At 39.9% G+C, this 27,512-nt stretch overlaps 1 protein-coding gene across 1 annotated transcript in view; it reads right to left on the bottom strand.

Annotated features, from left to right (window-relative positions):
* The window catches only part of xirp2a (xin actin binding repeat containing 2a), a 67,811-nt gene that overhangs the window by 28,135 nt on the left and 12,164 nt on the right, over positions 1–27,512 (bottom strand). The window contains exon 2 of the mRNA XM_063467081.1: positions 15,122–15,230. Coding sequence (XP_063323151.1) covers positions 15,122–15,230 — 109 coding nt within the window. The remainder of the gene's footprint in view (positions 1–15,121; positions 15,231–27,512) is intronic.

Below are 27,512 nucleotides of genomic sequence, written 5' to 3'. Positions count from 1 at the left end.
AGCATGGAGGTGAGGTCAGCAGACTCCAAAGAAAAAATATCCCAGTCCTTTTATAATCCAGATTTGTCTGCAGTGTTGTGTTTCCCTGTAACATGAGATTTAAAGGGCAGGAGTGAGTGCCGGGGAGCACATGTGCATCTAAGAAAAATTCAAGAAGATTCTAGAAATTAAAGAAACTTCCTAAAAGATGTTTTCAAACATCTAAAGTCATTTAACTCTCTCCTCATGCTGCCACTAATTGACAGTGACACCAGTAGATGTTTAATTAGCATTAATATCAGCTTACGAACACAGACTCATTGTTTAAGATGCCCCAGCATAATGAGGGCCAAATATCTGTTTACAGTGTGGTATTCATATCAGAACAAGCGTCTTTTAAAGGCTTAATCTTGTAACCTGTGTGATTTGTTTTTTGATGGATGCTTCCAGGCATATTTATCCATTACACTGACTATTGTTTTCTTCCTTTTAGATTATTAGCGTCTTATCTTCTCAATGCCACAGCGGCAGCACAAGTGATGGAACCAGCTCGGAGGTACTAGAAGGGGAAGAAAGTAAAGTCAATAGAAGAGGCCAAGCTACTGGCAGTATTCATGGCCCAGTGACAATACTGAGCTGAGCTGAGGGTCGGTGACCTTCTGTCACTGCCTCTTCTAAAGCAACCATTGGCCGGTTAGAAGTGAAAAGGTGAAGGGAGGGGGGGTGTTAGTGAGGGAAGCGTCAGAGGAGAAATAAAAGGAACATGAGAGTGAATTTGGTGGTTAAGGGTGTGAGAGAATATGGCATGGCTTCATAGCTCAAAGTGAAATCAGGGACCATAGATGTGTGGCAGGCCAAAGCCGTCCCCTAATCACGACAGTGTCACCTCCTTCTCTGCCCTCTCCTCACAACAGAAGCTTTAAGCCACACAATTTCTGTTCTGTGCTTACTGACCAGAGTGCTTGTCTGGTGAGGCTCGACAGGAGAGCCAAAACTAGCTTCACTAATTGAAATGTCAGCCATGGAGGGCGATTTCTTCCTCACCGACAAAAGCAAAACAGGCAGAATAATTAAGCTGTCAAATCTATCAAAATAACTTCTTTACAAGGAGACTGGATTACCCTCGAGTGTTTCCTTATGCCATGCTAAGCACTTTGTCTCCAATTTGTTATGCTTTTAGAATAGTTTAGATGAGACTGCTGCCGATTATGACTGGTTGAAACAGGAAGGGCCCATGCATGTTTTATGGCAAAGCACAAATCCTAGTGGAATTATAGAAACATACCACAATATCTCATCTCATTCTTTGTGAAGCTCCCGTCACCTGAACACAAAAGAGCCCCTCCACTTCATCTTATTCTTGATTTCACACCAAAGATGTCTCATGTCTGTGCAGCCCAGCTATATCAAACTGTTTCATTATCAGCTAAAATGCCATCTCCCATTTCCAATCTGTCTCCTTCCACTCACGCTCCGGTGGAAAATCACTTACAAAGAGCTGTGCTGCTGTGCTGACAGTGTTTTTTTTTGTTGGTACAAGAGCCAGCTTTGATATGCTGATAGTCTTCATATATCACTTACCTTCTGTATGCTGCGTTTAAGTAAAACAACAATAGAATCCAATGGAAGTGAAAGAGACGTTGGGACTTCCAGAAAATTAAACAATTTTTGTTACCCAGCCTTAACCCAGCACAGAAAGTCAATCCTGGTTAGAGACAGACAGTGAGGCCTGGAGACCAGCTCCAGCAGTGTGTTCCCCAGCTCAATGAGGCCCAGGCATCCAGTGACAGCTGATTTTATTTTAGCAGTTCCCCTTCGTAAAAAATAGGATGGACTTCGGATAGGGGGTAAGTGGATGTAGGCTGGCTTTTTTTAGAGTCAAGTATCAAGGTACTCAACATGCTCTCGGCCTTATGTCACAGCAGACTTGTGGAGACAGACGTCCCACCCCATGAGCTGAAAAACTCACTCTTGGCAGGTCCTACATTTACGCAGCAGAGAGCAGGGAGACACTTGGCATTTTGAATCACTGCTTGTTAGCAGGCTAAATATCATGGCATTTTAGGACTTGGCACAAACAGGAAAGATATATTTTATACATACTGCCTAATAAACACAATTCATGCAACTAAGGACAAGAGATGTGGTTTAACCAATTAAAATGAGCACCTTCTGCTTGCAATCCTGGGAATAGATTAGTCTAGTGTAGTTAAAAGGCTGAAAGCAAAGTCTGGCTTTTTCTAAAGTTCAAAAACTCAATACACACAATAGCACTTAAACCTGCAAAAATTAGTATTGCAGTACCAGCATTTATGTCCTGGGCTGTTTTCTGTCATTGTAAAACCAGAGTTTTAAATTAGGTAGTGTGTGTACACGTCAGGTCAGGTTTCAGACTTCTCTAAATGCTTGGTTTCTGACAGCATTTCTACATTTGGCACGAGATGTCACAACTGACCTTAATGTGGTCAGCCGTGGGCACCGATGCCCCACCCACCTGTCATTAAAACCTTTTGTAAGTAAGGAGAAGCCAATCACATGAAAACTGCCTTAAAGTGAGGCTTAAAAGAAGAGAGAGGAATAAAAACTGTCTGGTTTTCAGACAGGATCAAGTGCGTCAGTTTGAAACTGATAATTTGTTATATTACTCATTAGTCTGACCTGATGCTGTTGCTTGGAAGTTTGTGTTCCACACTGTCCTTAATATTTTGCGTATGACATCATTAGCATTAGCAATTTATAGCCAACAGCCTTTGTTATTTATGACAGCGGTCCCCAACCCCCGGGTCCCGTGAGTCGTTTGTTACCGGGCCGCGAGAGTTGAGGCTCGGGTGTGAAATTTATGGTTTTCAGGGTTTTTATAGTTTTTATCGTTAACTCGGTTTCCCTGGGTCTTTTCCCGTGTGTTATGAATAAATCTTCTTTTTCTTGGTACCGGTACTTGTTTTATTTTGTTGTATTTATCCACAAAACCTTAAAGGCCAGTCCGTGAAAATATTGTCGGACATAAACCAGTCCATGGCGCAAAAAAGGTTGAGGACCGCTGGTTTATGATACTGAATAACATTTTCATGGAAATACATCACATTCCTTTTCTTTCTTTCTTTTTAACATTTAGTCCTACACTCAGTTCACTGTGTTTAGAAGCCTGCTGTCACACAGGTCTTAGATATAATGATCTTTAGTTAAATGTTGCTTGCAAATGCTGCCAAATCTTGAATGTTTTCAATGCGCTGAATGGAATAAAACTCTGTACCGAGTTGAATTGTGAGAGCATTTCTAGGTGAAACCTTTGTCCCCTTTAAAAACACATCTTGTACACTCTGCCTACCATCAAGGCTTTGAACCTTTTTTTAAAGAAGGCACCTTAAATGGACAGAAAGGCACTACGGCTAATGCAGTATAAGGGTGTTCAGTGCAGTGCCTGCTGAGCAGAAGCCCAAAGGAACAAGAAATCTGTAACCATCGAGGCACTTTTTTCTGTCCTTTCTTTCCTTATCCCCTTCCCTTCTTTCTTGGACATATGTTGCCCTAAAGGTTTGGCACAGCTCCTCTCTTAAACAAGTGACCTCCTGTTTGGGTCTGATCAGCCTGAGGCCATCCATTCAATCTTTTTAAACCTACATCCATCACAATACTTTAGAGAATACTATGCTGCAGTACTCAATTCCATGCCTTGTCTGTCTGTACTGTTGCCTGTGATCATGACCTCATGTTTCCTAACATTATATATGAAACATAAGGTGTTCTATGGGGGCCCACCCCAAGAGGTGTTGTTTGGCAACATACTGACAAGAGAAAAGTGTGTCGTTATTAGGCTTTCGGAGAAAGCTGCACTCTGCTGATAATCCCACTGCAACCGCACTTGGATTTCCTGTTCCTAAAGTGGAAAATAAACATACTCGAGTAGAATACCAAATGAAATGGCCTGCAAACATCCCCAAACTAAAATCCAGAGTGTGTCCACACCCAAAAGAGCTTTAAATGAAAGAAAGAGAAATATGTATTTAATTCATGTATTTGCCAATAAAGAACTTTACTGATGAAGCCAGTGAAGTATATATACTGTATCTGGGTTTATATGGGCTGTCCTCATCAACTAAGGCTACGTTCACACTGCAGGCAAAAGCGCATCAAATCCGATTTTTTTGACCCTATGCAACACATATCCGATCATGGTATGACAGTGCGAACGGCACAAATCCGATATTTTCAAATCCGATCCGGGTCACTTTCGTACGTGGTACTGAATCCGATACATATCCGATGTTTTAGAAAGCGACTGCTGTTTCAACGGTCATGTCGCATTAAATCCGTCTTTTACGTCACTGACACAAGACAGACGCCAATTATCAGCGCCCGAGAAGACATCGCGAACGCTTCCTGGCCATCCAGCGTAGATGTCAGTGAAACTGTTGGGAAGACAACGTTGGAGAAATGTGAACATTTTATTTGTACTGTATAATCTGCAGATTCTGACAGAAATCTGCAACTATCCTTTGAAGCACCGCTCCTCTCTAAAACAGCAATAAGGATCATTATTAGGTTATTTACATTATTATGTAAATAACAAAATAACTTAAAGCAAAAATTGGGAAACGTAAAGTCCGAAGTCTTTATATTAAGGCCATCAGTCAAATAATATTGTTTGGTCTGGGTCTAAACAGAGCGCGTTGTGTGTGACATCTTCTTTTGCGCATGCGGGCCGCTTTGAGGGTTCACACTAGAGCGCATTTGCTGTCGCATTTTATTTGTAGTGTGAACAAGCAGACAAAAAAATCGGATTTGATCAAAAAATCGATATTGAGCATTAAGACCTGCAGTGTGAACGTAGCCTTAGACTCAAGAGGTACACAATGTCAGGATGTTCTAAACTCCTAATAATTCTATTTACAGATCATCAGAGTTCATTGGCTGTAGCTCAGGTGGCAGAGCAGGTCAGCCACTAATCAGAAGGTCGGTGGTTCGATCCTAGGCTACCTCCTGGCTGCATGCCAAATATCCTTGGGCAAGATACTAACCCCATGTTTGCCTACTGGTGGAGGTCAGAGGGCCCGGTGGCGCCAGTGGCCGGCAGCCTCGCCTCTGTCAGTGTGCCCCAGGGCTACAATGTAGCTTGCCATTGCCAGTGTGTGAATGGGTGAATGACTGAATGTAGTGTAAAGCGCTTTGGGGTCCTTAGGGACTGAGTAAAGCGCTATACAAATGCAGGCCATTACCTAGCCAACTGATCCTGTTTCCTTATTGAACTGTTTTTAAACCATCTTTTTCTTTTTCCACAAAAAGCTGCTACACTCGATGTAACCTAACATTGACCATGAACACCACAGTCACTCAGAACCAGTCCAACATAGTGGTCTGCTTGTCCCAAACACCTATGGTCCATACTCCATAAGCTAATCGGTACTAAATACTTCAAGAACCTCATTCTCAACTATTACAGTCAGTAGCGGTTTTAGATACGGGCGACACGGGCGGTTGCCCAGGGCGGCATCGTGGTGGGGGGCGGCATCACGGGCATCGGCAAAATAAAAAAATTGTTCGTACTCATGCTGCCCCAACATCAGCCAGCGCATACTGGGGATGGCATAGGCACCGATCGGTTTTCTATCGCCCATTTGCTGGGAGTAAGGGCGCCCTCCGTTTGCGAGGTGCGCCTGCTGCTTGCGGCACAGGGAGGAGAGGGCGGGGCGGCGGGGGATTCTCTGACTGGCTGGAGCAGCATCTAATAACCAACTCGCAAAATAAAACAAAATAAAAACAAACCAACAACACGAAAACTGCAGACATTATGATACAGACTTATAATTTGCACCAATGTTTTTTCGAAATTCTATACGCGAAAAGTGAGCGCGAGAGCCCTCGGTGCGCCTGCTCGCTGCTGAAGTCAAAGTAAACTTTATTGTCATCTCCGCTACATATAGTCCAGTATATAGAGAGACGAGACGACGAGGCTCCAGTTACAGCAGTGCAAGTAAACAATCAATAAATATAAGAAGAGTAAGAAAATAAATATACACTTTAGGACCAGGGGTAAAGGGATCAATTTAAAATGTATATTTTATATTTTGTTGATTTAAAGTCTCACACAAAACCCGTTTTTAAAGTTTAAAAAAAAGAGAAAGAAGAGGAGTGTAGCGACTTCCACAGTCGCTAGATGCTGGGGACTGAGCTTGCCTATTTGCCTGACGCGCTGTCAACTGTACACAATAATGCGAGAGGTGGAATTGCTTGCTTGTTTATTAAAGTGCTTGAAAAGTTTACAGAGCAATGTGATCGGCTCGCGATTCAAACATCACAGTTCGGACCAGTGAAAGACAGACTGACAACGCCCTCTTAATGTCACCGCTAGCACCCACGTGACTTCCGTTACACATCACCATAGCAACCAAACAAATGAAAACCCAGTGATCATTAAAATTCAATACATTTAATTATGGCTCCTACAAGGAGAAACGAGCAAAAGATACAGGTAAGCAGATGTGTCATTGGATAATGGCAGGTCATGTATCCTAAAACATTAAGAATCAGAATACTTTCTTAATCCCTAAGGAAATTATGTGGGTTACAGTTCCTCCAAGAAGAAATGGTAAAAATAGTAACAGTAAGAGACTAAACTCCAAACAATATATACAATAATATAATATTAATTAGTCAGTGTCAATTGTTGATTTGTCCTGTTCTCACTGTATGACGAATTATGATGGCTGTTTGGTAGCCGTTTGCATACTCTCTCTCTCTCTCTCTTCATATGTGTGTGTGTGCGTGTGTGCGTGCGTGTGTGTGTGTGGGGGGGGGGCGCCAGAGGGCGTGTTCGCCCGGGGCGCCAAACAGGCTAGGACCGCCACTGATTACAGTAGCTTCTCTGCTGGGACAACAACCTCAGCATGGCAAAAGCTTGAGAAGTGGATGGCCACAGGGTGTATCCTCTCTGTAAACCTTTTCTCTCTCACCATGAACATGCTGGTAAAGGCTGTCGAGGTTGAGTGTAGAGGACCTCTTACCAGGTCGGATGTCAGACTGGCACCCACCCTAACGATGACAATCTGTCCAAGGATGTAAGTGGAGTCTGAAGGGCCTTGAGAAGCTAATGACCTGGGCCTGCGTGAGATTCAAACCATCACACTACAGACTTCTGGTGCAGAAGAAAGCCAAAATCTCCCACAAGTTCTGCTTTGCACTGGGTAGCATACAGATACTTAAAAAAAAAAACCCCACTGAAGAGCCGTGGACTCAGCCTCAACTGCAGCCTGAGGGACACAGCATCCTTTAACCAAGATCTGGAAACCTGACTAACTGCAGTTAAAGACTGCAGACATGACTAGCTAAACATGTACATCTACATGAAAAATTAACTTGAGAGTATTTTTTACTTAACTGTTTATCAAATGTAATTACTTGTTAATATAAGCTGCCATAATGTTAATCTGGATCATTCCAGGCCATGCTTGTAGGGACTTTCCCTGTCCCCTCCCCCATCCTGACTCACAAGTCACTGGTCTCAAGATAGAATCAGTTCAGATTACGGATCAGGAAGTTTTGCGTGTAAGGTAAGAGGCATCGAAATTAAGTTATACTTTGAGAAGCATAAATCAACCATGGAGACACCTTCTGGAGGAAGGCACTGGTGTTTGCATCAATGATATCTATGAACATCATTCTTTTGGTATGATGAAATTGTTGCTGGGTTTCGGTAAACCTCTGAAACTCGAAGGATAATTTAAAAAGGTTGTGGTTCTAATGCAGTACTGATCATTTTTGACATCTCAGGAAAAAATTAACATTGCAGGTCACTAAACTTCCAGGACTGAACTATGAGGTAAATCGTCCACCACTTCTTTAATAATATGTTTACTTCATTTCCTGGTTTTTTGATTGATCTGTTTACTGTAGTATAACAACTATGTTAATGATAATGTCATATAATTGGATATGCTAGATTGCATTGTCAATATGCAGTTTGGTGCCAAGCACTGTCTTTAAATCATTGAGCTATTTCACATATGATTACTTTTAACTTTCTTTGTCTTTGTGAAACATAACTGCCTGATTTCACCTTATAGTTTCATCTATATTGTTTGACTTTACATGTAGAGTTGTGATTCTTGCTTTTCTTTCACTTGATATCATAGGCACCAAAATTACACAATTTAAAAAGAAATAAAATAAAAACGGACCTTATTATAATGTTAATTGTGTTCAAAAGCATCATTTAAAGTCTTTACAACAGCGTATTGAGGCATTTAAAAATGAGACATTCTGTAAATTTAATATTTAAGAAAGCAGAAGCTCCATACTTGTCAAAATAATACAAGCATACAAAAACTCAAAGTAAGTGTTAATACATACATACATACATACATATATATGCATTAACACTTACTTTGATCTTGTAAAACAAACAAACAAATAAAGCAACAGCAAGTGAAAGCATACCTTGACAATGACCAGAGAAAATAATCAAACTTCAGTGTCCTGGTCAAAAGTATGTCGGATAAGCAGCATATTCACCAAGAGTGAAGAGAGGTGCCATGTTTTTATTAGTGTAATCCTTGTTAAACATCTGTGGATCATAACCATTTACAACTATAAGACTATAAGACAGCTAAAAATGGTCTCATTTAAATGTCAATGAAAAAGAAAAATTACATACGTTTCTCTGTATATCAAACCTACAACTGTACTGATAAACATGAAACAACCTCACATCCATACACAATATAGTTAAACATCAATATTCAATTGCCAAACGTCATTTGATTTTAATCTGCGACACATAATAGCCACTAAGGGGATCAAATCTGAAACTGGCAGGAAGAAAATCTTTGCTTTTCCTTCAGGATGATAATATAAAGACATCATCATTTGCCAGGCGAATCTGAGAGATTAATTAAAACAAAAACAGTCTTCTGGCAAATCTACCTCCAACTGGCAGCATTTTGAGATGTTTCTCTTGGGCACATGTCTGACAAGTTTAACCAGCCAGAGATTATGTGTGTGTATTATATATATACATACATAGAAGCACGCGTACAAAACTGTGAAATAATAGAATAAGTAGCAGAATTTAACAATAAAAAATATAATTTATTTTGCACTACTCTGTATGCCACAAAGACAGCAACAGTGTCATAGTCGTGCAATATGAGAGGCAACATGTAAACAAGCATGCTTGTTTAGAACCAGTGTGGGGACTTAGAGGTGAGCTTTGCATCTGTTTAAAGCACACTTACGCTGTTGCTGTGCTTTATTTAAACTTTGCGGCTTTGCAGGGAGCAGCTTCAGTACCAATACCCTTCACCGCTACTGTCAGTCATTTGATCTGTCACTGTTTTCACCGTCAACTTGTCAGCCAAGACTAAAGCTGTCGATCAGTCAAGACAACATTGGGGATCGTCAACAAGTTCCAATTTTAGACGTGGCGCCGAGATTTAGAGACGTGCAGGGCGACACAAAAGCCTCATTGATCAAAGGTGGAGATGGAGAAGCTCTCAGCCTGCCTACTTGAATATGCTGAGTGTCAGCATGCAAGACTGAGTTCAGAAGTATGAGTTTGCATACACCTTGATACCACTGAGGCGCGTCTACACATCCGTCATTGTAGATTTGTATCCTCTACATGCTTCTGGACACAATTTTTCAGTGTTAATGACACACCAAAGCACTAAAAATACGAAAAAAACCCTCAACAATAGTAGCTTTTATACAGATCAATAATGTAGTTGCATAAGAAAATAATAAGTTAGGTTACACTCTTTGCATTCATACCAACTGTGGATTACATTTAGAACGTGAATGGCCAAGTAACTGAATCATAAACTCTGTACTTCTGCAAAGTTTTTTGCAAAATTTCTTGTCTTTCTTGCTCCTCACTCACTCACCACTGCTATATGTGGAAGAAGCAGGCAGATGTTTATAAAGCTATGCCAGATATTTGTCGTGGGAGTTGGCAGTGACTAAAACCAGCACTGAAAATGATAAAATTTTGTCCAGTCATATGGACAGAAGCACAACTCCAAATTAAGTTTAATATTACTCTTGAACTAATCCGTGTATAAACAAGCCACTGTTCTCCAATACACCAACTTAAACGTATTTGATTAACTACTGGTTAGTGGCACAAATACCCATGGACCCCAAAAGACCAAACCCAATAAACTGGATGATTTCCCAGCTTTTCCTTAAGCATCTTGAATTTTTGCACATTTTTTTTTTCTTTTTTCTCCAACCCCCGCTGCACGCAGCCACGAGGAGAACACCCTCTAAGAGCGACCAGAGCCACTGACCAGGTTATGACCACAGCCCCCCGGGTTGAGCCCTCCCGGGATAACGTCTCTAGGGGTCCTCCAGGCGCCCTAAGCCCGTCCCAACCTCCACATCAACCACAATAGCTAAGACGGGACCAAACCACGACCCCCCACCCCCTCTAGGTGACGGAGCCGATCAAAGGAGCCCAGAGGGATTGATTGAATTTTTGCACATTTGAAAATTTGACAAAAATGTGTCAAAATACTACAGGCTCTACTGTCAGTAGGTTTGGTTCAGGCACTTAAGTTAAGTTTCCTTTATGAGATGAACAAAAAACACTCTTCCTCTAATCAGCCTCATCTTGTACTTTGTAAACCTTGTAATATACTGTATTATTTAATTAGTTCGGCACTGTAGTCTGGTACTGTTATTGTCTTGGATAAACTGTAACCCACATAATTTCCTTAGGGATTATTAAAGTATTCTGATTCTGATTCTTTTAAAATTCATTTCAGTACAATCTCATTTATAGTGTCAGTTTGCACTAGCTGTCATTACAAGATAGAGAAAGTAAAAAGACAAGAAACTTCCAAAATCGAACATTAAAACACCGAACAGAGAGACAAAAACTTAACAACAACACAGGGTGGCAAGATAACCTGAAACAAGAAATATAACCATGAACAGAAGCCACAGCTGAACTAAAACTAAGACGAATATACACTTAAAGAAAGTTACTACTCTTGTTATAGTCTTATGGTGCACTGGATCAACTGAAGGCTTTTCAGGGAGCTGTCAGGATGGATAAAAATTAAAATTGGTTTATGGTTTTATGCAAAGTTTAAAATTCCCACTAGCCTTAGCTCAATTTTGAGTTTATTGTAAACATGCTAACCTACCACTGTGCATATGATAAGCAATGCACAATGTTTGTTTAAGGTTGCTATTAAGCATGTTAAATGCTTATTGGGATCCTTTTTGCAGATTTCTGTACATTAGCAGCAGTGTTCGGCAAGTTACTTTGAAAAAGTAATTAATTATAGTTACTAGTTACTTCTTCAAAAAAGTAACTGAGTTAATAACTGAGTTACAAGATTCTAAAAGTAATTAACTACTTGAAAAGTAACTATTGCATTACTTTAAAAAAAAATGTTTTAACCACTTTGATTTTGCCTCCACATTTCATCTTTAAAAACTATTTACTTTGCCTTGTTTGGTATCATCCTTTTCAGCACAACCTAACGTGTCTGAATTTACAGTTATGTTTTTATTTTGATATACTGTATTAACACAACTGATCTAAAATCAGACAAAAAACATAAAATCCGAGTAGAAAAAGTTATATTTTTTACTGTAACAACCACAAACATGTTTAATGAATCATATTTCATAACTTTAAATGCAAATATAAATGGTCAATTTTAAAATCATACGCACAAGTTTTGCAAACAACAAAGTTATTTGCAGCCATTTACCTTTTACCCTTTTTTAAATAACCACTTCAAACTATTTACATAACAATCAGGTGTTCTGCATTTAATAAGATGCCACACAAATTATTTGTGCCACTCCAAATATTTCTGTCCACAATATAGGAGAATATCACAGCCTGATACCTGCAGGTCTGACAGCAGCAGGTGTATCACTCCTGTTTCTACCTGGAGACAGCAGTCACCTCCTTGTTCTGACACACGACACAAAACTATCCTCAACACTACACACTAACTACACAAGACAACACATGAACTACACACTCCAAACATGCTAAACGTCACAAATCTCTCACATCTCAAACTCTCTCTCTCTCTTTTTCTGCTGTCTTGCTCTCTCTCTCTCTCTCTCTCTCTCTCTCTCTCTCACCGTCACTCCTAAAACTTCACCGTCTTCCTAAACAACCAAATGTCATGTCGCCATATCATTTTTTTTTTTGATTGGTCGACATGGTGCATTTTTCCCACCAACACGAAAGGGCTGTTTTTGTTTTGTTTTTTTATTTTTTTGTCATAAGCAGAGAGTGCTTGCTGGCACTGTCCTTAGACAGTAAACGTGAAGAAACTATTGAGGAAAAAACACTCGGATATATTGTTTATCATGACTCTGGTTTTACGTGGCCCATCAACACTATTTAAAAACTGGTATATATCACCTTGTTGCTCTGTCATCTTGAAGTGGTCATGTGATTGGCTTACCACGACTACTTTATTGTTCCTCAGTCAAACAGCAGCACTCATGCCATTGTTTTGCCCCCTAGCTCCAGGTGTTGTGCCAAAAAGTGATAGTCGGCCAGAAAGTGATTGCCGTCCTTGGGAGCGCGCGCAGCTGCTTAATACGGAGCCCCTCTGATGACATGGTCCAAAAAATAAATAAATTGTGGCCATAAAATACTACTTCGTGGGCACGAAATAGGTATAACCTGCGCACGAAATGCTAATTTGTGCTCACGAAACACTTGACCGATAACCGTGATCCTTCCCAGGCCCTTGCAGTTGGTTGACAATAAAATCTATCCCGGCGTCCAGGTCGTACTTACGTCTGTAAAGCAAATGGGCTCTCAATATCCTGTTTAAATGTCTCTCCGTAATAATGGTTCCTTGCATTGCCAGGCTTTTCAAAATGCATTTGTAGTTCATTCCCAGCCTAAAATAAAACTCAGTCATACTGTCTCTGTCCATGGTGTATAGGTTTAGCCTACTCTTATGCTTATGTCTCTACGCAGCTGTCCAAGAATTGTATCAATATGATGTGCGCATGTTACCTATTTCGTTGCCACAAATGCGTAATTCGTTGCCACGTTATACCCAATTCGTGGCCACAAATAAGTATTTCGTGGGCACGTTATACTATTTCGTACGGAGCCCCGCAAGGGACATGGGAGAAAAACAAAATTACGATGAACTTTTGCGAGATCTCGCAAAACTAACTCGGGATCTCGCAAAACTTTTGCGAGATCTCGCAAAGGTAACTCGGGATCTCGCAAAAGTTGAATTCCAACAATGCCGGCAGCTACTTAGTTGTAATATTACTCTTTCTGGGTCACAAAATAAACTTTTAAGATATTTTGAGGCGTGAAAGTAGCTGTGTAAACGTCAAATATCTGCTCGATTTACAAGACATCACATATTTGCAAAAGTGCTCCGACGTTTTCGGAGACGTCTGACACCCACCATCTCGAAGCTAACGGGAGGTCGAGACCTACTATAGCCGGGGGGGACACTGCTCTCCCGGCACATCGTGCCTCGACCTCCCGGTCGGCTTCAAGCTGGCGGCCTCCGAATGCGGCTAAAACTTTTGCGAGATCTCGCAAAACTTTTGCGAGATCTCGCAAAAGTTCATCTTAATTTTTTTTCTCCCATGTCCCTTGCGGGGCTCCGTAATTTCGAGGGCACGAAGTAGTATTTTGTGGCCACAATTTATTTATTTTTTGGACCATGTCATCAGAGGGGCTCCGTAGCTTAAAGCTGTAGCGCCCAGATTACTTACGTAGACAGCTACTTCCGTGCAACTGGTATAAAATGCGGTAAGCTGAAGACAGCTTCAACCGTCTGTTTGTTGAAAAATAGTCACGCGACCGCACCGCATTTTCTCGTTAGTAACGGTAGCGGCGTTGTAACGATAGAAACAGTAATTAGTTAGATTACTCGTTACTGAAAAAAGTAACGCCGTTACTTGTAACGCCGTTATTCCCATCACTGATTAGCAGTAAAATCAAAGCACTGCTCCACCTAAATTCAACTTGACAGAGCAGCTAGAATGGATGAAAAATCTTTTGCTGAGAGAGCTGGGAGCCTTTCAATATTAACTGCACTGGTCAGTAATTTTTATTTAGTATGGAGCACTTGTAAGAGCGCTATTTTACAGCTAGAACAGTAGCGTCTGCTGCAGGGATGTACTGCTCTTGATTTTCTGGCTCATTTTGAACATATAATTCTTTACATTGCCTTGAAATCTTTAGTTACTGTAGCCATTAGCAAGTTCTGTCTGTAATGTAGCCTCAGACATCTTACTGGATTACTTTACTTTATAGGCTTATCTTTATATGTCACTTTGCATACACAGCTTCTGCTTTCTGTTATGGGTTACTATGGGTTATGGGTAACACATAATAATCAGCAGAATTACTTTGGAGTATTGGAGTTTATAGCATCTCAAGTTGTATAAGACTTTTTTGTGTATGAAAGAAAGGTGATTTCTTTCAGGTTTATTTGCTGTCCTGCTATATATTGCCCATGATTAAATTCTGTAATTTGATAAAGTTTACATTTCCAACAGGAACACTTAGTAAAATGATCAACCACTCCCACTGATTTTAATCTCATCTGAACACAGCTTGCTTCTTGTATGCAGAGCATTTCAGCTTTGTGAAATAAAAGTGTCACAGATTCCACGCTCTACTGTAATCCAGTGTTTGAATTTTTAAATTGCTCAGTTTCATTTTAATACTTTAACACTTCAGCAACACTTAAATCTTATTGCAAGCAACTGTAAATCTTACTGCAAGCTCCACGTGTGTGTTCACTGCTATCGGTGGAAGGCAAAGTGCAAGTACCCGCCATACTACTGCTATCACAGAAAAGAAAGCACCACATCTAGCGAGCCCCAAGCTCCCCATTAAAAAAGCTGCCAAGGAGGCAGCCTTATCTGGAAATGAGCAATCTAGTTTTCAAAAGCTGCTTTCTGCCAAATGTTTATCTCATAGAACAAATAGGACAAAACATTGCATTAACCATCCTGCAGACTCGGTTCTTTGGATGACAGAGTAGTGTAAGCATGATGCAATTCCAGAGCTAGGCCTCCTATCATGAGTTATTACAAATCTCATACTGCATCAAAGCTTTATGAAAAAACAAACAAACAGCAACTTTAAAGCTTTGCAAATGAAAAACAAGAAAATACTCACTAATACTAGCATCCTGGGGTGAGTCCATGGCATGATCTGTTGACAGGTCAGTTTGAGAGAGGCTGCTACTCACTCTTTTGGCTGGGGAGGTGTGGATGGCTGGGACTTCCTGGTCAGAGTGACAGAGAGAGACAGAGGACTATCAGAGGAAACACCTTGCTTTTTCAACAGCAAGATGGAGAAGTGACTCTACAGGTCATCAAAACCAGCTGGCATGGCAATGTCATTACACCCTATCACACATACACACACAGACAGAAAAACACATGGTTACATACATACCTCAAATGCAAGAAATGATACAGTCAAAGTGACATTTAAGCTCCAGTTAGACCGAGGTACTGACATCTAGTCTCCACATATACACAACTACACACAGATATCTGAGTGCAACCAGACCCAACCTTGAACACAATTTGAACATTAAGCATTGACTGGAAAGTTAGTGTAAACAGCATTTGGTTGAATTTTAATGGAGCCACTCTCGCTCTAACTACAAGTGCTTTCACAGGCTGCTATTGATAAGAGGTACACTGGTAAGCAGCATGTCCTTGGTGTACTCGTGCTTGTTTTTCCCCAGGAAGAATTTTGTCAAAACCTAGAAGTCAGCCACTGCAACATGCCTATTCAGTTGCAAATCATCCCCACGGAGAACAAGCACACCTGTGTCTGAGTGTGTGTATCCTTCTCTTTGCAAATGTGCGGGTGTGTTTTTTTCATTTGCAAATCAAATATATCCCCCACAGCGCTTTTTCGACAGTACCTAGTCGGGCGTCGACACAGAAGGACAATAAACACTCTCAGCTCTACACACGTAAAAACCGTGTGAAACATATACACATGCATGCAAACCTGTGTCTGTCTTGCTTATTCTCATTTCACTGTGCTGAAGGTGTCAACCATAATTTCAGTACATGCAGCAAAGGACAAAACATTGTCCTCAAAAATCTCATTTAGCAAATCCCTGAAAGACATGCATGGTCATTTGCATATTTTCCTTCGGTATCACATACACAGACACACACCATGGGAATACAGGGATGCAAGCATAATCTCCCTCTTTCTGTCACTGCTGTTGTCCCTGGCTTGCTGAAGTAGCACTCACATCAAATAAAGCTCAAATCAGAAAGTGCAGCTCCCCAGTGCTTTAAGTTTGACTGCTGATTTTTATACTCAGTATGTTGTCTACAACACAATGTTATTTTGCTCACTGGAAGATGTACTGTGCAACTGTATGCTTTAAAGGCCATTGTGTGAAAAATGTGTGCTGGTGTGATTTCATTACTGCTGGTTGCAGGAGTGAATGCCACTGAATGAGCCATTAAACATTTACTTGTCTTGACTATCTGATGGGTTTGTTTACTCTTCAATAAACTGTGAATACATATGGTGAGCTGGTGAGAGCACTTAAACATACCAAAGTAAAGCATTCTCTGTCCTTTTATCTTAAATAGTGTACATGTGTAAACAACCAGCTGCAGCTGTGTCATACAGCTTCTCACACATCTGTTCTTGTTCCATCTTGTGGCTGGCGTTCGCTATTGTCTCTGGAGGCAGAATTAATGCAGCTTGACAATGGAGTCATTGTAATTTTTTAAGATTCCTCAAGGGTATATCTCTGTCCCATGCATAATGCCTGGAGCTTATCAAGTTGAGAGGCCAGCAGCTTGCAGATAATTGTTTGTACATTCACAATGTAGCTAAACCTCTAGCTTCTACTGGTTCTGCTTCCACTGAGAGTTATCAGCTATTACAGTTATGAGCAGTGCTTAGTGTGGAAACATTTATCCTAATGACAGATGAGCTTTCTCTTCCTAACTACGTCAGTCAACATGTGTGATATAAGAAAGTTTTAATAACGTATTTAACACATTAGTCATAAAAGCTTTAATGAGGAACTCCTGCCATGTCCAGTTTAATGGACATGGCAGGAGTTCCTGGTGGTGCCAGAGAGTTGGTGATCACTAAATACATCAAGTTTAACTAGCTGTTTTTCTTATATGCCATCTTCCTTTTTACCCCTCAGCTGTAAGAGGTTGGGTGGGTGGGCAGCTATTGTGCGCACGCAACTTTGTGAATGTGATAATTCAAGAACGAGACGAGATAGGATTTTCAAATTGAAACTATAGGTGCATCTACTACCTTCCGGTCAAGGTCAGAGGTCACGTTTTCTGAAAAATTTGCGCACGTGAAAACTTATGAAAGAAGTCATCCAAGATTTTCACATTTATACCACATGTGCATCTTTAGGTGGCTGAGAAGTAGCACTGGTGACTCATAGTAATTTCAGTAATACTTAATCTCACTGTAGATATTAGCAGTTTTTTACTCACCCAACACTCAAGCCTTTTAATTCAGTGCAGATTTTTTTCATAAACACATTTGATATGTTTTTAAATCAAGATGTATTTCTCAGCTGATTAAAAGCCATTTGTTGTACATAGTATTATGACTAAAATCATAACACTAATCATAATTGCAAGACTGTCATTTTTTATGATTTATTAAAAAATATGTTACACATATTGAACATTAAAAATAGAACGAAATGTATTTTGAAGTCAGTCTAAATGTAGCCTGCAGACAGTCTGTGATCTGAACATTTTATGTTGAAACCTGCTCACAAATTGAGATTCAGTCATTATGCTGTCAACATTACCAAAAGTACGGTGTCTGAAATTCAGAGTCTGACTCTCTGCATACTTTCCACTGAAAATCATCTAAATCAGTCTCAGTGGGTCGACCACTGGACCAACCACCCAAAATTATCATAGACTGCGTAATGGTGTAGCGAACTGTATTTGATTCAAGTCCACTTGCATATCAGGATGGATCCAACATGGAAAAGGATAACAGAGATTCTTTATTTAAAATGGCTCATCCTCCCAAAATTATGCTGAAATTTTTCAAATCTATAAAAGCTAAGGCCTTTCTTTTAACATTTGACTTTAGTGATAAAACATTACATTCATTAAATACTTGGAAAGCCATTCTGCATTTTTTTAGTTCAGTAACTACCAATAGCAGTAACTCAGTAAAAGTGGGTTAAAGTGGGGTACATTTCTATTTCATCAAACTGTCATTCTCTCTATGGTCATGACAGAGTTGTCCAAGTTAATGAAAATGACTCCTTCCTGCCCTCCTATTTAAGATAAATATCAAGGTCTGTCACATGTTCATATTCCTAGATCCACTGGATTCAAACGGAGGGTTGGTCTTTACTTACCTGTTGCCATGGTGAATCCTAGTATTGGACTCTGATGGAGATGGCTTTCTTTCCTTACTCATGTATCTGCTTGAACTAACCCTGATCACCTTTTTGGAATTGAAAAGTCAGTTGTTGACCTCAGAGTTAATTAACTCTTTTAAACAGAATATTGATTACAGCCAAGCCGATATGGTCTTTGACTTGGCCAGTCCAAAACCTTCTGTTTTTTTCCCCCCTGAAAAAGTTATTTGTTGAGTGTGTTTTGGTTCATTCTGTGCTGTATGATCAAGTTGTTCTCAAATATTTTGAATGTACTTCTCTTTAATGTAGCAGAAGACAGAAGACAAAATGAATGCATTAGGCTTCTGTATTCATTCTGCTAAGACAGTCATAAATTACATCATCAATAAAAATGATTTAGTCTGTTCCAAAACGGTGAATGGACTGGTTCTTATATAGTGCTCTTCTACTCTATCTGACCAGTCAAAGCACTTTATACAACTTGTCTCATTCATCCATTCACACTCATTCATGCAAACACTTTTTCCCCCCTTTTATTGCTTTCTCTGTGAAATGCTTTCTGTCGAACATTCATACTTTAGATAGACGCATTAGAGAGCAACTTGGGATTTGTATCTTGCCCTGCAGACTGGAGCAGCCAGTTATGTTCAGTTCAGCTTTATGTATATAATGCCAAATCACAACAATGTTACACTTTTTATTGTACCCTACAATAATAGAGAGAAAACCAAGCACTTGGGTACAGTAAGGGGGGAAAACCTCCTGTAGAACTAGGCTCACGGAGGGCCGCCACCAGCCATGACCAGTTGGGGGTGAGGGGAAGGAGACATGACAAAAGACACTGTGGAAAAATGACATTCCTTTAAACAGTGGAATGTGATTTTTCCACCCTTCCTCATTGGAGGTCGTTCATGATGTTATGGATTATTGTTTTGGGGTCTGCTTTACTTTTCATCATTAGTCTGTCAGCATTATTCCTTGGTTTGTTGAACCTGAATAGGTCCCTGGCCTATTGCTAAGTTTGTTGGATCCTTTTAATCTCTCTGTTTTGATTTTGCATGGACTCTTGTTTGTATGAGCTACCCACCAACTCAACAAAAGTGCATTTTGAGTTTATTCTGTCAGTAATGTGTCGATTGCATGTTGTTTCTGATAACATCCTATGGTCTGAGCTCCAGATACATACTATACAGTACATATACATAAGGAATATGAAATATGATTTACATAAAATGGATATATGTATATATTTTTTTAAATGTTTTTTCTTCACTTGTACAAAACTGGTAAAGTCTAATAAAAGTGCAATATAAATTGTGATCATATATTTGTTTTCTTTGGGTGCTATCAAGATTTATAGGAAAAGGAACACATTTGTTAGCTATAGGAAATTGAATGAACTCTAAAATTTTGACCTCAGGAATTAGAAGTGAGGACTGCTGTTATCCATTTTCTGAAATACAATAACATGATGAACAGTAGCGGTGCTATAGCACAATGTCTCATGCAGCTTTAACCAAGTGCTATGTAGCTTTAAGTCCCCACCATAAGTTCCCTTTGGCACAGGCTGCTACACATGAAGGAGGAAGAGGGAATAATGATAGCAGTTATGTTAGGTGGGAGAGCCTCTCTGGGCATCTGACAGAGTGATAGAGTTAATAAGGGACAGGGCCTGGTGAAATCTGTCGAAATGTGGTCGGCCAGCCTGTCACAAGAGATAATCCCTGTAGGAAAAAAAAAAAATCACTGGATCCTCTTAAGAGTCTCAGCTAATGAAATCAGTGCTTGCCATCTGGGACCATTTCACATGTGACAGACGCTGACAAAGGGGACAGTCAGACCTGTGATGGTGAAACCATGGCAACTGGAAACACTAACATTGTGTAACCTTGCACCTTTACAGCAGTGCCTATTAGAGGGAGACACCACCTGAGCATAGAGCATGTGGGGAAACTGTGAGTTCATCATCACACATGTAAGGACTCTTTACATTTTTCACTGATTGCTTCACATCTGCTGTTGACATTTATGTCCTCTAACAAGAAGTGCTCATATGATTTTAATGATGTGTCAAGACACATAGAGTCTCTTTAGATAGCTGTCCACCTCGCTCTCTTCAACAGCTATCCTCTGCCTGTCTCCATTCGATGGCATACCCTCTGTGAAAATCAACCCTTTCAAAAAGTCAGTTAAGACTGCAGTCTAAAGGTTTTACTTTTCACATCCCTGGAGAGACAGCATGAGTGTAGGGTATTGTCTCAGCTGTACCCCAGTAACAAACTGATATCATTTCAGCTTGGATGGAGTCTTAAACTGAATCACGTGGGTTTTAATGTTTTCACAAAGGTCAGCTCTCCACTCCAATTTGGATTTCAACTAGGGTTTGGCTGGAGATAATTGGGCATGAACCAAGGATTAAATTAAAGGAACAATACTGACTTTGTGTTATAAAGGTCTTGTTGGACTGTAAAACTATATCTAATGCGCCATCTCCTCTATGTAAAGGAAGATTGTCCTTAATTGCTTAAGTTGCTAAGTCGCTTCTTTCACACCAAAAAGTCTTTTAACAAACCGCTCGAAGGTTCTACACCTTGAATCATCATTTCTGTGATAAAACCTAAACACAGTTTGACTCTTAAGAAAGACTGTCTGAAAACAAGCTTCATCACCCTGCATTACAACCCTGTCCACACACACATTGCATATGGAGACTTGGACACAATGCAAGGGAGTAGTGGGTATCCTTTCACAGTTATTTTTCCCATGTAATGTTGTGATTGTGTGCTATTTTAACTCAAATCATTATCTTTTTCTAAGCCTAACCAAATGTGAACACAACGTTAAACTAGTGCAAACAAAGAAAATGCAGGACAGTTTTCCTTTCAAACAGTATTTGCTCTTTGCTTCTTATTTAGTGCCATCCAAAAGTGTTGAAACAGCAAAGCCAGTTTGTTTGTGCTGCTGACTATCCCCAATGTTTTTGAAATATCTCTGATGGATTTCCCCCCTTTGCTTAGCTTTAGAATGGTAAGCTTTTGTCCTAAAAACAGCTCTCTGGTCTTTATTTTGGATGCTTAATGACTAAACAGTAAGTTATATTTGACACACCTGGGTAAAAAGAAACACCTTTGATGCAAAATGTGTAGTTTTGCATAGACATAAATAGCACAGAACAAATCTGAAAATCTGATCATAAGGAGTACTCTCCTGAGAACATAACCAAGATGGTGGAGGTGTAGTTGAACCTCAATCCACTGTGTTTATTTTTTACTGTTTTCAGAGTGTTTTACTAGCTTTTAGACGTGCCAAATGATCTGAATGTATATAATGGTATTGGCAAATTTGAATTTTCCATCCTCTTAATGAAAGTGAAAAAAGTAAAGATGACACAGGAAAAACATGCTTAACGATGTTATGAGTGTTGATGTTGCACACTACACCTACTCTGTTGGCAACACTTGTCTGAAATACCACAAAGACAACAAGCAGCTGATAAAAGAAGAGTCACCAGACCATAAATGAGTAATCCATGAGCTGTTGTGAGAGTAAACACATACTGTCACATTATCCAAGAAATAACTAGGATTTGTGTAATATTTTAAACAGTGTGTGCTGATAATATTTCCTGATTTGAGACATTATTGTGCAAAATGTTTATCTTGTCCTTTACAAATGTTACAAGTAACAGTGGTTGATACAGTTTTCTCAAATCACCGTGGTTACGGTGTGCTGAAAACATCACTTTGCCAAAACTAAGAGCTGCTCTGCGCCTCTCCTGCACCTGACTATCTCAGAAATTGCTCCAAGTGTTTTTGCTGGAGTTGGTGAAGCTACAGCAGCAGTTCAGATCGATCAGGTCAGCTAGTTCGATATCGGATGTAACACGTTGGAGGAGAGAGGTCATCTACCTAAACAGAAAGTACTCCTTAAACTCCTTTAAATGTCTTGTTTTTGTGCTGCTCGCTGTTCATTTCTCTCTTCCTCTTTGCTTTTGTTCTCTCCTTTTCTCAGCCCGCTTTCCCTATACTGTCCTACCTGTCATTTTTATTCACTGTTATTCTGCTTTCTTTTCTTTCTTCTTCCCTTCTTGGGGTTGTGACAGCGCTCTGGACTGCCTGAGCTGAGTATGTCTGCAGCTTACTAGTTATCCCAATTGTAACGAGGTCAGTGGTGGTCAGGGTTGTGCTACAACAGCTGGGACCAGTGCTTCCAAGATCTATAAAAGCTTTCATCTCAGCAAGTATAAGGTGAGTCTCTGTGCCCTCCCCTAACTCTGTGTTTCATGTCCTCTAGGTTTTAAATGAAACAGAATAGCTCATTTAAAACTCACAAAGTGCTGTATTTGTGCCTGGTTTATAGCGAGTCGGTTTAGGGGCCTGCCAAGAAAACAAGCCAGTCACACATGACTCACTGTTTGGGTACTTCAATTTATATTACAAGATTTCTTTGACGGCAAATGGTACACACATGAGTGAATCTGTGCACAAAGACATGTGCACTGTATTTACACCTACCATTCAGCCACATGCACACTTGCTCTAATGCTCCGTACTGAGTGTTTCTGGCCGTGAAAGCTGCCTTATGGGTTCGCTGGCATAACATACAAGTGGCTGCTCTCAAACATGACTCACAAGGCTCAACAACAGAAAACAAATCACTGGTCGAGACTAAGCCAATCAGTTGCTTTGGACGTGTTTTTCTAAACATACATGAGCTTCTCCAACAAGTAAAAGCATTGATCCAGAGGTCGTTGCAGTCATTTCAAATTCTAAGGGAAAAGCTTTATAAAGCTGTCTCAATGGATATTTTGAAGCCTGGATTTGGGGGGTTGTTTTGCAGTTGCTGAAATGTGTGGAACTTACAGTTGAAGTTCATTCTTCAGTTTAATTTTTAGCTGTGTTACAGTTTATGGCTGGTTCACACAAGCAAAATCAACTGGACCACAAGTGAAGTAAACACTAGAAAACATTGGTGATGATATTCCTTTATGCCAGTGAGGTTAAAAAATAAAGTGAGCTATAGTTTACTTTATGCAATTAAAAAAGAGTGCCTATTCAGTAAAAAAAGGGTAAAGTCTGCTGTTCCCTGGTGTGTTGTTGCAGCAGACCCAGATAAGAAGTAACGAGCACCACTAGACATTTGTGGGAAGGAACCCAAGCACCAGCTATGAATACTGGTTTCAACCCTCATTTGTTTATGTTTTGCCAGAAATTAATTGGAACATGCAAACATATATGGAAAGATATCTATCTATCTATCTATCTATCTATCTATCTATCTATCTATCTATCTATCTATCTATCTATCTATCTATCTATCTATCTATCTATCTATCTAGTTTCTTTAAATAATCTTCAGGACTACAGTAGTTCTAGCAGCTTTCCGAAGGACATCCCAGAGCTCTTCTTTGGATCTTGGATGCCTTTTCTTCCATTCCCCGTCAAGATTTTCCCACATTGCTTAGCCAGGGTTTGATGTCCAAGCTCTTGTGAGGCCAATCCAAGGCTGATCATGTTCCATTGTGCATTTTATAAATCCATCCATCCATCCAGCCATCCATCCATCTTCTTCTGCTTGCCCTCCAGGGAACATCAAGGTGTTCCCAGGCCAGCCAAGAGATATAATCTCTCCAGCATGTCCTGGGTCGGCCCCAGGGCCTCCTCCCAGTGGGACATGCCCGGACCGCCTCACCCAGGAGGCTCCCAGGAGGCATCCTTGTCAGTTGCCCGAACCATATCAACTGGCATATCAAAAGACCAGCCACCTTTTGGAGGAAGCCCATTTAGAGGAAGCCCATTGTATCTATGATCTCATTCTTTCTGTCACTACCCACAGCTCGTGACCATAGGTGAGGGTAGGGACGTAGCTTGACCGGTAAACTGAGAGCTTTGCTTTTACACTCTGCTTGCTCTTCACCACGATGGACCGGTACAGCGACTGCATCACTGCAGCAGCAGCACCAATCCTTCTGTTGATCTCTGGCTCCCTTCTCCCGTCACTCATGAACAAGACCCCGAGATACTTGAACTCCTCTACTTGGGGCAGGAACTCATCCCTGACCCGGAGTGCGTACTCCACGCTTTTGGAGGTGCTAATTCTCATTCTCACCGCTTCACACTCGGCTGCAAACCGTTCTAGAGCGATTTTATAAATCCAGGTATGCTATTACAACATTACCAGCATTTTTGGAATCATTGGCATGCTGGAAAATATAGCAACTGCCAAACAGATGCTTTCTAGATGGTGTTGCATGATGGATCAAAATCTGACATTTTTCTATATACATGCTTCCATTAATTTTGACAAGATTTATGCTTTAATGATTCATGAAAAAAAAAATCATTTCAAGAGAAATGAGGGGTGACTCAAGAATTTTGCGAGTAAATAGTTTCTGTAGTTGTTGTATTGTTTAACACACTAAAATTATAATATAATTTCAGTTTTAACAATTTTCAGATCACAGCTCTGCAACAGACTGCTGACCCTATGACAGCTGGGATAGGGTCCAGCCATACCCCATGAGCGTGAACTGGACAGGTGGTTAAGAAAAGAGACAGATGGATGTTAAAAGGGCAACAATATATTTTACATACTTTACTTTCCCTCTCTTTGAATGTTTATTATTTTATTTTTTTTAACAAATAATTGTACTTTCACTTGATGTTTTGGGATATTCTACCCTACTTTGCTTAAATGCTCATAAAAGTATCATGTATATATCTGAGAAAATCTTACCTTCCTCCCAATCAGCTAGTCAGATTTCAGATCTACACGATTTCAAGTAGTGGGTCAATACAAGTGATTCATAAAAGGTGTTACAAGCAATTTATATAACTTGAAAAAAGAAACAAATCACCTAAACTCTCAAAGTCATACTGAAATAAAACTGCATTAAACTAAACAGGCGAGATATTGTCTGAAAAACAAATAAACCGTTTCCTGTGTTAAAACGGATCTATCTATCCATACTGACACCCTCTTTATGTGGGTATATGTGACTTTTTGGTTCCAACAATTTATTTTTTTGAGCACATCTTATAGAGAAGTTCATCACTATTGCTTTATTAATTATGTTTATCAAGCCGAAGAAAAACAACTGTGCTCAAAAGAGGCAGAAGAAGAGTGAGCAGGTTGAGTATACTGCCAGGACTTTGCGTTCAGCAAAGTAATTGACAACACTTCTCAAATCCAAAGTCTGAGAGATGAAGTTCTGATGGGTAAGCAGTTTGTGTTTTGTTTTTTGTTCTTTCATTTTGTTCATACAGAAATGTTCCACTGTTTCAATAGCTTGTAGGACGGCTATAAAAATTTCTGAAGCCATCTTTTAGAGCATTTTTATTCTTGAGTGTCAGGAAAATTGATAGTGACCAGAGAAATTTGAATACTCAATTTAGCTATAGTAAAATAATATTTTTTAAAAAAGAAACTTTCATCAAACCTGGCAGTGTACAAAGTCACTTTCCACACTCCTCCTATGCAGTGATCCCTGCGCCACCATGGTTCATCAAAACAAAAAGCGTCACTCATGAACAGCAGATCTTAGCAGCATGTTACCAGTCAAGATTTCCTGTCCAGAGGAAGAAATGATAAGAGATGATAACTAGAGAAAACCATCTAACATGGCTGGCACATGACAGGATGAATGAGAACAGCATCTCAAAACAACTACCTATGTAGCCAATTGAAGAAATTCCCAAGATTAAGACAGACTGTCTAAAGGTGGGAAGATTGTGTGAAAGACAACCTCCAATGCTTCGCCATCAGCAGCTGGAAATAGTACCAAGGGACAGCAGATGGAGACAATTAGTGTGAGAAATGCAAAAGCAGCTCCATGCCAAGACAGGCTGCCAAAAGTGCCACAGAGTTCCCCATTCTCAGATCTGACAGGGATTGGATTGAACTTTATTATTATCTAGTTATTGAATCCAAAAGGATGCCAAACAAATTATACCATCTGTTAAAGGAACTACACATTAAACTCATGTGTGTTTGCCATACAGGTACAGTGTTGTAAAGTAAAATATTAGTGTGTCAGCATGCTGATGTTTAAAGGATCAAAAAGGTAATGAGAATTTATCTCGATGTATTTTAATACACATATCCATCAGGACGTGTATTAAAATGTATGGAACATCAACAGTTGCTGAGACATTTTAGGACATACTTCTCCTAAAATAAATCCAACGTGACTTTTTTTGAGAACTACCTAAAAGCATTGATAGGAAAGTATGTGTGCATGTTTCCTGCCAATATGTACACTGATTACCTGACTGTAGTATGTGTGGGTACATACACGTTTACCAAAATATCTTGTACACAAGATTAAGACTTGATTGTTCAATCAGCATATAAATGATTTTTAACTGGAATCCTTCCAATCTCATAAAATGATGTTCTCGAAAAGTCCTGATAAACAGGTTTATTCAGTTTTTATATTGACAGAGTCAGGTATCGAATATGAGTCTAAATAATAATTAAGCAAAAACAAACTTGGTCTTATCATTTCAATACTGGATTTAAAACTCAGTTAAGCGTAACACAGGAAACATTTTTCTAATAACTTGAAGACAGGTGTATTCTCTGACTGTAGTCTGCATAAGTGTTTCTCTGGCAACTCCTTCCCTTGAAAACACTAGGTTTGAAATCTCCTCTTAAATCGAAATTGTACAAATGTTCAAAATGCCTGATGTCCTTGTTCATTTGGTCTCCAATGAAAACAAAGGAGCATCAATGGAGTCTTCAAATGACGTTTGCTGCACTTCCTCTAAGATGTATGCGACTCTGGCGCGCCGGCTTAGCTCAGTCGGGTGAGCAGGCGACCATATACCGCATAGCTGAAAGTGGCCGGCCCAGGTTCAAAGTCTGACCTGTGGCCCTTTGCCGCATGACTTTCCCTCTGCTTTCCTGTCTGTTTGGGGTGTATCTATCCAATAAAGTCAGTTAAAATACCAAAAAAAAAGATGTACCTGAATCAGCTGTACATTGTTTTGAAGACAGAAAAACAAATGGCAGGAAAATCTTGTAGACTTTCTGAGATATTACTGGTCCCTTTGGTGATTTAATGCCTGCCCTTTGATTTTCAGATGGCCTTCATCTATTGCTTTCTCCTTTTTAGTTAAAGAACACCATTCCCATCAGTCCCTCTTTCTTTCTTTCTCTTCT

Source organism: Pelmatolapia mariae, linkage group LG23 (assembly GCF_036321145.2).
Source record: "Pelmatolapia mariae isolate MD_Pm_ZW linkage group LG23, Pm_UMD_F_2, whole genome shotgun sequence".
Classification (NCBI taxonomy): domain Eukaryota; kingdom Metazoa; phylum Chordata; class Actinopteri; order Cichliformes; family Cichlidae; genus Pelmatolapia; species Pelmatolapia mariae.
The sequence above is the reverse complement of the archived record's forward strand: the minus strand, read 5'-3'. Positions and strand labels throughout refer to the sequence as shown.